Source organism: Bubalus bubalis, chromosome 4 (genome assembly GCF_019923935.1).
Source record: "Bubalus bubalis isolate 160015118507 breed Murrah chromosome 4, NDDB_SH_1, whole genome shotgun sequence".
Lineage (NCBI taxonomy): Eukaryota > Metazoa > Chordata > Mammalia > Artiodactyla > Bovidae > Bubalus > Bubalus bubalis.
This window is the reverse complement of record NC_059160.1, coordinates 109071656-109085655: the sequence shown is the minus strand read 5'-3', so window position 1 is coordinate 109085655 and position 14000 is coordinate 109071656. Positions and strand designations below refer to the sequence as shown.

The window sequence follows — 14000 nt, the reverse complement described above, 5'->3', positions numbered from 1 at the left end:
CAGATAAATACTGAGAACACTGGGTTTAGATTCTGAAATATTCTACTTTATTAGATCTTTTTGAGTTGATTACCCAAGAGTGTTCCCTTTAACCATGTCTGTACTAAAGGAACACTTGACTGTAACTAATTGATTCAAGTACAAATATCTCTTTCATATTAGGCCAACCAGATTTTTTCACCTGGGAGCTTAAAAATGTGAAATGGAAAAGATAAGTTATTGACAATACTCTAGAGAAACATTTCATAATCTGTCATGGTTGAAGTTTTAGAGTGGTCCTGGCTCTGTTGTTTCTGCAATTTCTGAGACATTCTAATATCCTACAAGTGAATTCCTTTTTTTTTTTTTTGGCTTTATTCAGCCAAATTTAGTTTCTATAACATTCTTCAAAACATATTTTTTTTTTTTATTTTATTTTTAAACTTTACATAATTGTATTAGTTTTGCCATTTTGTGGAGGGAAGCAAAGACATTTACCTTCCATGTATATGACCTTACTTAGATGGAAAAATGTATTCAAAGCTTATAATACATGTCTTACAGATGAACTGCTGGAATACAACTCTTTTATAAGTTTAATTTGGCACCCAGGTACTTAATAAATATTTATTGAATGAAAGAATGTTGTGGAGATTCTGTGATACCTTTAGTTATGAATATTTTCAGTGACATTTATTTTGCTTAGAGATATGCAAGCTCTGAAACTTCCAAATGCTAAAGATTAAAAATGCCAAGTCTCAAAACACATTAATGTTTATGCACTGAAGGAGACCCTTAGGATTGCAATAGAAATAAATTAACTAAATCTATAGAGCTTCACTTTTATGTCTTTGATGTTCTAACATAAAGATTCATTGGTAGTGATTAACTGTGACTGTTATGCTCCAAGGATAAAACTGCTTCTCTGGAGGATGCTGCTGATTGCCAAGTTGGAATGTTAATTTCATTTTAATGATGTTGAAAAATTGATTTCAAATACAGAATCCATATTCACTTCATAGTAGTACCCATTCAGGAGAGCATAACAAATCTAACATATAATAATATATTACTTATACTATAACTAAATATTAAAAATAATAAATTAGTATATTAATATTCATATAGTATCTTCCAATTTAGTCTCAAAATACCGATTTCAACATGCATATATGTTTTAATAAAAAAATTATACTGTGTTAAAAATGCAAGAAGAAAACATTAGCAGATAAAAACATGCAAAAATTTAGGATTTATATTTTTGGAGCTATTCACTAGGTAACTGTAGATTTTAATATGCTTACTGACTATCAAGAACTGTCATGAGTGTTAGACAAGTGTATTACTACTGAAACAGACAACTGCTCTTTAATCTCATCAGTCTCTGTAAAAATAAGCTTCTTAGAATTGAAGTTAAGCTTAGAAATAAAAATCTTTTAAGTCAATACATGAAAGGCAGTCTAATCTAACAAGTCTTTAGATTGAAAGTATAAAGTAGAAAAATGAAACATAGAAATTATTTGAATATAAATGTATTATGACATTTCTGAACCTCAGCATTAAGTGAGAAATCAAGCTTTCAGGGAAAGAGAAAGGAATGTTATACCAGGAAACAATGACAATCAACTGACATTAGACATAAGTGGAAGCCAAAAGAATAGTATGTTTAAAGCTTGGAGGGGAAATTATTTTAAACTAATACTTTTATAATTTTCCATTAATTTAGGTATAAAATATATTTACAGATCTCTAAGCATATAAGAAGTTTGTCATAAACCTTACCAACACATTTATGGAGATGGTGATATGGGAAATTAGCAGCTAAATATGTTCCAGGAGGAAAAAAAAAAGGGTAAGAAATCTGAAGAGGTATTAATACATATAATGGATACTTCTAAAGCTCTTTTTTAGGCAAAGATGCTAAGGACAAAATTTCTTTTCTTTCTTTGTGAGTTCATAGTTATTGATTCTAGAGTAATATATTTATGGAATCATAATGATGCAAATGCTATTTTTAAGAAGAAAATCCCATGGACGGAGGTCCAAGGGGTCACAAAGAGTTGGACACAACTGAGCGACTTCACTACACTACATACACCTTACACTTGTACATCCTGGAAACGTGTGACTAGCGTTTCTTTCTGTGCCAAGTGACTTTAACTTGGCAGTTCAGTTTTAGGAACCTCCTTTTATTTCCATATACCTAAGCTGTGTTCTAACAGCTGCATCAGTAACAAAGCTGACATTTTGATCTCTTATTGTCTGACTCCTCTGTTTAGCAGCAAATAAATTCTAAACTTTGGCAAAGAACAGAGTTTCTATTCACTGAGTACTAAAATATTAATACCAACATCCAGATTCTAAGAGAAGTTCAAGGAGTTAGGGACCAAAGAATATTTATAAACTTAGGTTTTTGGTGAGCTAGGCCATGTGCATTTTGGATCTTGCAGTAGCTTCTTTAATAAGGTGCAGTTATTTTATAGAGTTGTGTGGTTGACTAACTGGCCATCCTGAGAAAGAAGGTTTAGGGTTTAGTCTAAAACATTTGCTGGAGAGTTAATATAGGGAAATAGGTTCTTGAAGATCAGGATGGAAGGTATAAAAGGGAAGAAGTGAAGTTCTCAGGTCTAGTCTTAGGAATAGCAAAGATATCCAATTGATATTAAATTAGAAAAGATGCTTGCCATCCGATGAAATCAAACCAAGGATGGTGGAAAAGACCTCACATAGTAGTGACACATGAAGAGAACTCTGGAGAATCACAATTTTCATATGGAAACATATTGAAAATAATAAATGATTCAATCCTTTAGGATTTGGAGAACTATACCACAAGGCTACAGAAACACTGGCCCAATTTTAAAGAGGAAGACTAGACAAATTAATGTGAAGTACCCCAGTGGCTCAGAGGTTAAAGCATCTGCCTGCAATGTGAGAGATCTGAGTTCAATCCCTGGGTGGGGAAGATCCCCTGGAGAAGGAAATGGCAACCCACTCCAGTATTCTTGCCTGGAGAATCCCACAGATGGAGGAGCCTGCTGGGCTACAGTCCATGGGGTCGCAAAGAGTCAGACACAACTGAGTGACTTCACTCACTTTTCACTTACCCTGAGTATTAATTGGAAGGACTGATGTTGAAGCTGAAACTCCAATACTTTGGCCACCTGATGCGAAGAGCTGACTCACTGGAAAAGACCCTGATGCTAGGGAAGATTGAGGGCAGGAGGATAACGGGGCGACAGAGGATGAGATGGTTGGATGGCATCATGGATTCAACAGACATGAGTTTGAGCAAACTCTGGGAGATAGTGAAGGACAGGGAAGCCTGGCATGCTGCAGTCTATGGGGTTGCAAAGAGTCAGACACATCTTAGCTACTAAACAACAACAGCTCAAAGAATTTCAAGATGAGTTTCAGTTTGACATAATTATCATAGGTATTAACTGTATTCCATATAAGCCTGCTGAAGAAATTTATGGAATTGAAGCTTTTAAGGAAAGTATAACAAAGATAAGATGTAATAAAAATGAACCAGGCAGAACAACAATAGGTTGACTTTAGACCTTCAGGTTAGATGCTGTTCTCAGGGAAGAATAGCACCTGTGTGATAATACACAACTCAGGAAGATAGTACTCAACTCAAGAATTTTTAAAACAGTGGATGCTTTAACAGATCTGGTATTCTTAATTTCCTATTTCTCATCATAGGACAGTAGCTAGAAATAGAAGAAAAACAAATGTCTGCACCAGGAAGCAAAGCAAAAGCAGAACAAAGTAGGAACACAGACCTAGTAAGATGTTTTAATCTATCTGTCTTTAGTTGCTGGATGTAAGTGTACCTCAAATTAGACCTTTGTCTAGAACTGCCAACGTTGTAAATTTCTGAACTTTGCAAGCATTTGGAATATCTTGAATGCTGCTCTCTGATTTCTCTCCCATATGGTTTTTCAAAATGTGTCATAAGTAACTTATTTAAAGATTTCAATCAATTAAATTTAAACTCACAGATTGTCAATCAGAGATACCTGATATCTTAGTAAAGTTAAAAATAAGATTTTCCCGCTGTGCTATTTCCACAGGGAGACTAATGAAATGAATCTCTGATATGAACTTTGGCACAGTGATCATAAGTATAAGTACTGTGTCCTGGACACATCCTTTGGCTTGGTCATTGGATAGAATGTAGAAGAAAAACTGGTGGGAAGCAATAGGCATTGCAATCGTGTATATACAAACTACAGTGTTTAAAGATTTGAAATTGTTTTCTCTGTTTTTGTGTGTGCATTTTTTTAAAATGTACTTGAATTTCGTTTTCATCTTGAAAGTAGATATATGAAATTTGAACACAGAAAAGAGTATGATTCATTGAAGCACATTTAAAGAGGATATAGTGTCTTTAAAAAAACAATAAAGAGGATATAGTGTCTTTTAAACAAAGAACATGAGAATTGTTTAAATAAAATTTTAAATGCTTCAGAAAATTTGAGAACATGACCAGTGTTTAAGCATGTAATAAGAAATTTGATAGCAGTAAAGTTTGAAACTATATCATTTAAAAATAATTTACCTTGCTTATCTGGTAAAACCCATTACATGAGTACACGTGACTTTTTAGTAACCCAGAAACCCAGACACGGTGCCATAGAAGGCACGGATGAGCATTAGCACTTCCTTATATGTCTTACAAATATAGGTTGAATATCTATGCTTATTGGTCTTTTGCTATGAGATGGCCAATAATAAGAGAGATGCTTCGGTCTTTTCACTAATTAGCAACAACACTTTGCCTTCTTGTATCCATTTTAACTCAAATAATATCATTCTATAGGAAATAGTTGTGCTAAGGAATGTTAGCCTTTGTTGTATTATGGCTTGTTCTTAATATTCTTCTTGATATTCAAGACAAGGACTCTATGTACTACATTTTAAAATTATATTTTGCCCAAATGTATTTCAAAATGAAGTAATCAAGTTAAGCACAGGAAGATCTTTAAACCAAGTCCAGAACTTAAAATCATTTTCTTACTGTGAGAATACTTAGGATTTAAGGAATAATTCCATAAGATTAATATCAAATCAATCTAAGAGTGTATAAAGTTAACAATTCCTAAACTTTAATTCTAAATTTATGATTTTGTTAAGTCATGGTATAATTGGAATTTTTAACTTCAGTAGCTGTTGAAATTGACCTTTAACTTGGTCTTAAACAACAAACGAATTATGTGAGGCATTGCCTCCATACTGCCTTATATGTAAGATGAAAACTGGCCAGATTACCATTATTTTTAAATATTTCATTGTGGGAAAAATGAGAATTAACTTTTAAGGGAAATAAACTAAGTGCATTAGCCAGGCTAGGGTTTGATTGTTATTACTACTTTAGACTTAAAGCAATCTCAAATAAATACATTGAAAATCCTTTAGACTTCAAGTAAATGTAATATTTATATATATACTTTGAGTGACCAGTAAATAAAAAGGTAATATTTATTAGTATGGAATGGGATCGAGCATTTAATTGTATTCAAGAGAGAATGCTCCCAAGGTCACTTCTTTTTTCTGTATAGCATTTCCACTATATTTGGATATATAATTAATTTTAGTAAGTAGAAAGTTAATGCAACAGTTATACCAGTGGATTCTTCTACAACTTTTAAATACGTATTTTTTTCATTATTAGCAAACATCTACAAAGCAAGTGAGAAGGGAAAATATGAGGTAAATTAATTAGCATAGTATAGCCACTTGCATGTCAATAATAATGATGACTAGAGCGATGAACATACTTTCATAGGAGAGAAGGTAAATAGGAAAACTACAAGCCTAACGTAATAAATATTTGAGAGGGAAGAAAAGGAATAACCAACCAATAGATCCTGGAATAAAGAGAAATTCTTCGGATTTTAAAGAACATGGTCTAAAAGGTGTTATTTCATCACTGAAAATGTTACTATGCATTTAAAAAGTATGTTACATATAGACCCACTTGTGTCTAACAGCTGCTGAGACTCCAAATTGCCAATTTTGCAAGTTCATTTAAATGTTCCATATTATATGTGAATGAAAAAATATACTATCAGTTTCCTGACAGATGCAAAACAATCTGCTGTGATTCTAAAATAAGTTTACATTCAATCAGAGAAATGGTCTCCTTTTAAATACTCCATTTTAAGAGGAGGTTCTTTAATTGTCATGAGAGGAAATACAAATTTGGATGATATAATCTCCATTTTATCATGCCAGTTCAGTACTGAATTCAACTTCAAATGGAATATTACATTATTCGTAAGGCTACATTTAAATATTTTAAATATATTTGAGTTTTGAAATAAAAGCTTTGATCTCTTAAAAAAAAAAAAAAACTGTTTCTTTATACTAGGGACCAAAATCTTTTAATAGTTGGATGATTATAACCGTTAACACTGAAGCACCAAATAGTTTCAGGGAATACCAGGATAACACTGGCCTCTCGCTATTGTTTTCTTTCCAATTACTCTGTTTTTAATTCCCCACAAACAATGATACAAAAGTAAGTAAAAGTTAGAAAGAGAAGGGGAAAAAAAAATCTCCAAACCTACTTTTTCTTCAGTCTTCTGTCCTTCTCAGCTTGAGTTCCCAGTTTACCTAACCCCAGGGACTCCTGAGCTGCAGCCTCGGTCTCCATAAAGCCTCCTGTGAAGAAGTAACCATTCATGTTAGGTTGGATACATTGTGTCAATTCTGGAATTACATTTTTAAAGTTTATTTGAGCAACTGTTTAGTATCACTTTTTTTTTTTCTTTTTTGGCTGGTCTTTGTATTTCCAACTCAATATGCATTCAATGGCATGGGTATACACACCGAGAGAATGGACGTGGGTATACACATAAACACACACCGAGAGAATGGGGGGGGAAAAGCACCTACAAAAAAAAAATGGTAGGCCATTCAATCACACCTAGTACAACTAATACATGTGGCCTATACACTGAAAAACACTTAACTACATAGTCTAAAAGCTTTGAGGTTTGTTTTTCTACTTTTCTTATGAAAAATGAAAAAATTTGTGCCGTGTGTGAGGTTTTTTTCACTGTTTGAAATTTTTCATGTATGATGGAATAAATGATAGCCCAATGCACAGAAACTCAAGTGTATGTCTTCTCTTCCAAATTGAGAGAATGGAGAGATATTTGCTGAGTTAAAACTTTTTGCTCTAGAACCCTCCTCTGCTCACCTGGCTGACTCCTATATCCTTCAGTACAAACCTCACTTTCAGAGCTTACTACGTTCTGGAAGGCTTTGCTTTGTTTCGTAATTTTAATCAAATACCTGAAAAAAATTCTAAATCTTTCTTCAAAAGACCCTGGTAAGAATTGTTTTTGCCAAGCAGTTTATACTATTTGATGTAGAGCCAGTTTCATTTGGCTTTGGGATATATATGATATATTTATATAACCTTGGAGTAAGAGGAGAATGTAAGTGTGTTGGGCGTTGAACAATTTTACAGAGCAATTATTTAGCATCTCTAACATATCATTGTTCATAAATTATCAGTTGTAATTGAAAAATGAAAACTTAAACCTGGGCTCTGTTTTCTCTCTGCTATTTACTGTGTGGAAAACATTAAGTCATTATTTTTAAGTATGTTAAGGTATACATATGCTTTTAATTAAAAGAGATTTAAATTCCATTTAAGCTCCAGATTAGGTAGAGAGATTTAAGCTAATACTCCTACAAAGACTACACAAAAACCTTCACCAATATATCAGTAGGTATGTACTATTAAAGAAAATTTTGTTGTAATTGTTTTTCATAATTTATTTTAAGAGAATAATTTAACTACTCAATACTATTAGTTCGGGAACACTGTCATAAATAAGTTAATCTCATAGCCCAGTTATTCTGTTACTGAACTGAATAATTACAAGAAAGTCATCTTCAACTGAAAACATATCGATTGCTATCTAGATCTTACTCAGGGATTCAGAGTTTGAGGAATGAAATTTACTTTATTCAATTATGCACATAAGCAATTAAAACTTAAAGAACTTTATATTGTGAATGATTTTCATTATTGGTATCATCAGGGAAGGCATCTACTAGTTGACTAAAGTACTCAGGGAATATTTTTAAATGTGGAAATTTCCACTATGCAGAATGAGTGAATATTTTCATTTTATTTTTCTCATTGGTATCCCTGCCCTACTGTACATCTATAAATTACTATTCACCATATGCAATAATAATAAAATTGCTCTCTGGAAATATAAATGGAAATGAATAGTGATTCACTTAAAAGTCACAAAATTCTTCATCAGTCCAGATGGGGACACAGAGATTGATGAGTAGACCTATTTCATAAACAATGAGATATTCTCAACCACTACATGGTTGGATACATCAGGCTTTTTATTCTTCTGAGGAAAGAACATATAAATTATGATTTAAATTTTTTACATTTTAATTAGAGAAAAGAACATTTTAAAAAGTTTAGTGCTCTGGAAGAGAAACAAAGAGAGCTCTAGAGGAATTTTGTGAGTCCAAACTAGATCCAGAAAAAAATAGTAGACTTTTCTTCTCACAAATACAGTTCTAAAAGTAAAAGGCATGAGGGGCTTGGAAATACTCTGATCACTTCAAAATCTAATATTCTTTAAAGAAATCTGATATAGAATTGTTGCTACATTGTGTTTGAAAATGCCAATAGAAAATGACACATAAGCCACAGTAGGCAAAATTAGTTTCAAGTGGCACGGGCTGTACCCTTAAGCAGGAACAAAAATCTAGTTATGTGCACTTTTAAGTCCAAATAAAACATTTATTGATGAGAAAAACATTCTTTCATAGCACTGATCCAGGAGTGAACTCTGGGAGTTGGTGATAGACAGGGAGGCCTGGTGTGTTGCGGTTCATGGGGTCGCAAAGAATCGGACACGACTGAGCGACTGAACTGAACATGTTGAAATGATAATTTTTCTATATTGGTTTAAATAAAAACATTATTAAACTTAATCTCACCTGTCTCTTTTTACTAACCCTCTTAATATAGCTACTAGAAAATTGAAAATTACCTATGCAACTCGTATTTGCGGCTTGCATTATATCTCCGTTGTATTGGTTCTATACAGGAGACAATACCAGTTTTCAGAGGGAGTGTAAATATTTGCATATGTTGGTGGGGGAAAGGAGGCAAATTTTTATATGTCACAACGATAGAGATACATTAGATAGGAGTCAAGAATTCTAAATACCCTTCAGTAAGTAGAAAATTCTTTAGTTTACCCATTTTCAAATTGCAAGAGCGTGCCCAGTGAGAAACACTCATTCTCCAGGAGACCTCTTAGTAATATGGAGTGTGTACATACTAAGTCGCTTCAGTTGTGTCTGACTCTCTGTAATGCTATGGACTGTAGACGGCCAGGATCCTCTGTCCATGAGTTTCTCCAGGAAAGAATACTGGAGTGGGTTGCCGTACCCTCCTCCAGAGGGATCTTCCTGGCCCAGGGATCAAATTCCCACCTCTTATGTCTCCTACATGGCAGAACCTACATGGTTCTCTACCACTAGCGCCACCAGGGAGTGAACGTCGACCAGTTGTTCCGACTCTGTGACCCCTCTGTACAGTCTATGGAATTCTCCAGGGCAGAATACTGGAGTGGGTAGCCTTTCCCTTCTCCAGAGGATCTTCCCAACCCAGGGACTGAACCCAGGTCTCCTGCATTGCAGGTGGATTCTTTACCAGCTGAGCCACAAGGGAAGCCCAGTGCCACCTGGAAAGCGCCTAGTGATATGGCGAGAGCATCATTAACTACACCCCATCTCATGGCATAAGGTGTTTAGGCACAGAAGGCTTGAGTCCCACGATTCAGTGGATACTCAGGTAATATATTGCTTATCACCTTGTCAGTGGCCCCCTAGAGGTGGCACACCTGAAAGCCCAAGACAAAATCCATACCCTCTATGAAGTTCTCCGGGCCATCAGGCACTCCACAGACTCTTTTGTGAGGTTTTCAAGGACTTTGAAGTGTTTGAGACAGGATTGCTTTTAGGGTGTGAGGGGCCTAGTCAAATATTTCTTCCAGACCTCTTTCTATATAAATATTTTGAGTAACCCAAAATTAGTGGAACAACAATCTATTGTGATCCAATCTCATATGATACCATTCTGACAGCAGGAGTGATTAAATTCTGGAACACAGGTCAGGCAACAAGGTCAGGTTGTTCTGGCCCAGAGCAACCCTACAGGTAAAGTCTCTAGGCTCCCCCAGGAATCCGGAGAACACAAGATACAGTACAGAGAATTAGGGAGAAACAGGGACCCAGGTGCACATGATTTGGTTGAAGTAGGCATTGTGCCCAGACGGCACTGCCTTCCTGTCTGGTTCCATCTGAAAGGTAACAAAAAATTTGAATGCTTCTAGAGACTTGGTCTGGGGCTTCCCTGGTGGTTCAGTGGTAAAGAATCTGCCTGGAATGCAGGAGACTCAGGTTCATTCCCTGGGTTGGGAAGATCCCCTGGAGGAGGGCATGGCAACCCACTCTAGTACCCTTGCCTAGAGAATCCCATGGACAGAGGAGCCTGGTGGGCTGCAGTTCATAGGGTCACACAGAGCTGGACACAACTGAAGTGACTCAGCAGCAGCAGAGACTCGACCCACACAGTTACAGGTCTGGAAAAAGGGTGTGCTGCCGGGGTAGCATTGCCAGTCCCAAGCTCTCCCAGGCACCAAAGGAAGGTCTTGGAGAAATTTCAGGAGAGGTGCTACAAAGCATAAGATTTCCTAAGATCCGGGCTGAGAAATTTACGAAAGGACGTGCATAGGCCTAGATCTACGGATGGCTTTGTTACTGTTCAGTCGCTAAACTGTGTCTGACTCTTTGCCACCCCATGAACTGTAGCCTGCCAGGCTCCTCTGTCCATGGGGTATTCCAGGCAAGAACACTGGAGAGGATTGACATTTTCTTCCCCAGGGGTACTAGATAGAGAGATCTGTTCATTGGGATTGTGAAGGCAAATATCTCTATGTTGCCTGGGTCTTAGACTTTATTGAGTATAATTTATTTCCTGTTGGCACTTGAGGTAAGAATCTGTAGGAAATTCAGGCCAAGACCCACATGGCAAGGGCTCTATAGCTCCATTTGTCCAGCAGAGTTCCTTGCTATCATATTAAAAAGAAAATCTAATCCCAGAGAGATTAAAACTATAATCTGCAGCTGATCAGTAGTTCCATCTTTCATCTACTTGACCTCTCTTTGGAATGAATCCATACTACTCATTTTGATTTTAAACACACTTGAATTTATAAATGATGACTTGTTTCATGACTCAGTCTATTAGTTCTTTGGAGGAGGCACCTAGGCACCTTGCCTGGCTCCCAAATGGCATGTAATAAATGTATTCGTAACTGAACCTAAACATGGCTTTCTTCATAAGAAGACCTTTTCATTATGTAGAGCATGACTCATCTCTAATTGATGCTTTGAGAATTTATATTGTATTTGCTACATCCATAACATCTAGGAACAATCTGAATTTTGAGGTAAAGGCTAGCACAGCAACCCAAATTTTATGTGTAGAAACATACTTGCTAAACAATGTGGCTCTGATGTTGATATTGCTTCTGCCCATTATTTTCTTATGCTGATTATAATAAGTAATAGAAATCAGACCATTATGATATAATACAATCTGACAGACGACCATGAAGACAATTGCAATTTAGCAGGCATAAACGTGTCTTTGAAATGTATTGCTTCTCATATGCATTTAAGGGAAACTTGCAAGAGTAGTTTTTATTTATTTTTTTACTCAATAATATACATATTTTATGTATCTTTAATTAGGAATACTGCCTGTATGATTTATACATATTTTTCTGCTTCTAGCATTTTCCCACCTGCTAGGGTAATCACGTGTGCTCTGTTCATTTTTGTTTACGGTCATTATTATTAGGACTCTGAAGACCTGGGTGGGTCTTCTACCTGGGTGTTTCCCAGGTAGTAAATGTGTTAAAATCATGTGGAACAGATGACCCACCAGAGGTAATAAATGCATGTAGCATCACTACGTCTTGACACTCTGTTGCCATCTTCCTCACTGGTTAACTGCCCCTGAAGCACCGCATGGTGTGCGATTGCTCTGACTCCTCACTCACTTGTGCTCGGATACTTGATCCTGGGACCCAGGTCATTTCCTTTGTGTGCTGTGCCTCCTTCAGGTGGCTGCCTCCTAGTCTATGCATTTCCAGTCTCTCCACAGCTAGGCAACTTGATCCTCAATCCTTATCACTTCTTTGGCTTGATAATTTGGTTTCACACTTCACACCCCAGCCTGGCATCCACTTCCTAACTAACCATATCAAGACCCAGGTTCCTTTCCATCACATCTCCCATGGAGTTTATCTTTTCATGTGGCTTCAGTACTTTTTTTTGAGAGATAAGTCTTATTTGAAACTCAAGTTTTATACCTTTTCAATTCTAAAGGAAAACTGCACTTTGTTCCAAGTAGAGTCAAACATATCCAGGGAGGGAAAAAATTAATAATTTGAACACTTTACTGACCTTATGTCTATATGTTCTATAAGAAAGTTTATAATATATTCTGTGATTTTCTTACTATTGTCTTGAATTATTCTTTACTTTTTATGCATTTATGTGTAATACCTTCAAGAAGTTATAAAATTTTTGAAGACAAAAGTTTTACTTCAATAAGTTTCCAAAAATGTTCCATGAGACTATGAGCTCATTGAAGTTCTTTTTGATGGAAACAGTCCCAAGAGTATATTGTCTGGAGCACTTGCTCAGGAAGTAAGAGCTGGGAACCATTGCCAACCCTCCTACCAGTGGCTGCTTTGCCTGGATGATTGTTAAAATCATCTGTTTCTGTATAGTATAGAGCGTGGGTCATTACATGGCCCTTAGATATCTTCTAACTCTAAAAGTCTGTGATTTGAAAAATAAAATGCATTTTCATAGTACAAAACTCATGTTACGTATTTTATAGAAAGAAGAGCTGCTGGGTCTAAGGCTTAAATGTTAGAGCTTCATAGATTCAGGACTACTAGGTTTGAAATAGGTCTTAAAGATCATCTTTTCCAACTGCTCTTCCAATTCTTGGACCCCTTTCTACAACAGTTCTTCCTACTATTTACCTAGCTTCTGCTTGATGATATCCAGTGACTAATAACTCATTATTTCACAAGCCAGTTTGTTTGTATATAACTCGGACTCCACAGTATTCTCTTTCTTATTGAGATGAAGTTAATCTTTTAACACTTTGGCTAGAGTTTTGTAGCCTTACTAAACAATGAAAAGGCCAAAGATTCTGCATATAACAAGCTTTTCAGATATACGTAATTAGCCATCCAGACAGGTCAGCAAAGGGAATAGACATGCCCTTCCACTTACTTACTCCTCACATAATTTCAATTCTCCTTATCAGCTTAATATTTCCCTCCAAACTTCCTTCAAAGTTATGATATGCCTCTGAAAGTGTAGTTATCAGAGATGGATTCTATTCCCTGGCTCATGTTTTACAATAGAAGAACAGGATGAAAAGGTCTTCTTTTATCTCAATACTGTATGTCTATTAATGTGTCCTAAATTCATTGACTTATTAACTTTAAAGTTACATGAATATCCAAATTTTTCTTGCAAAAAATGCTCCCAAGAGTTACACTTTTAAAAATAGGATATTTTGGGCCTTCCATGTCTCAGGTTTTCAAGGTAATCCTAAAGAAAGAACACTTATTTTTCTTTCATTTGTGATTTCTTTTCATATCACCAATCCATAAATCAGATCACTGTGCTATTGAAATATTCATGTTCAAGCGATTGGGGGATGTGTTGATAAAAAACAGTGAATCCTCATCAAGTCATTAGAAACCTGGATTCAGGGTGTCATCACTCTACTCATCATCACTGTTAAAGGAGGATTACTCACCTGGTTGCAAATTCCACCTAATTTTTCCATCACTCAGGCTCCATTTTGTCATCTTGTGTACAGCCATGAATCACAGCTCACCCAAATGCCTTTCCTGTTC

The 14000-nt window shown here is 35.7% G+C and overlaps 1 protein-coding gene across 14 annotated transcripts in view; it reads right to left on the bottom strand.

The window, feature by feature from the left end:
* PPFIA2 (PTPRF interacting protein alpha 2) overlaps positions 1–14000 on the bottom strand; it is a 493970-nt gene that overhangs the window by 58161 nt on the left and 421809 nt on the right. For all 14 annotated transcript variants that reach the window (XM_044941884.2, XM_044941885.2, XM_044941887.2 and 11 more), the window contains one exon: positions 6558–6651. In XM_044941884.2, the coding sequence (XP_044797819.1) occupies positions 6558–6651 (94 nt within the window). The remainder of the gene's footprint in view (positions 1–6557; positions 6652–14000) is intronic.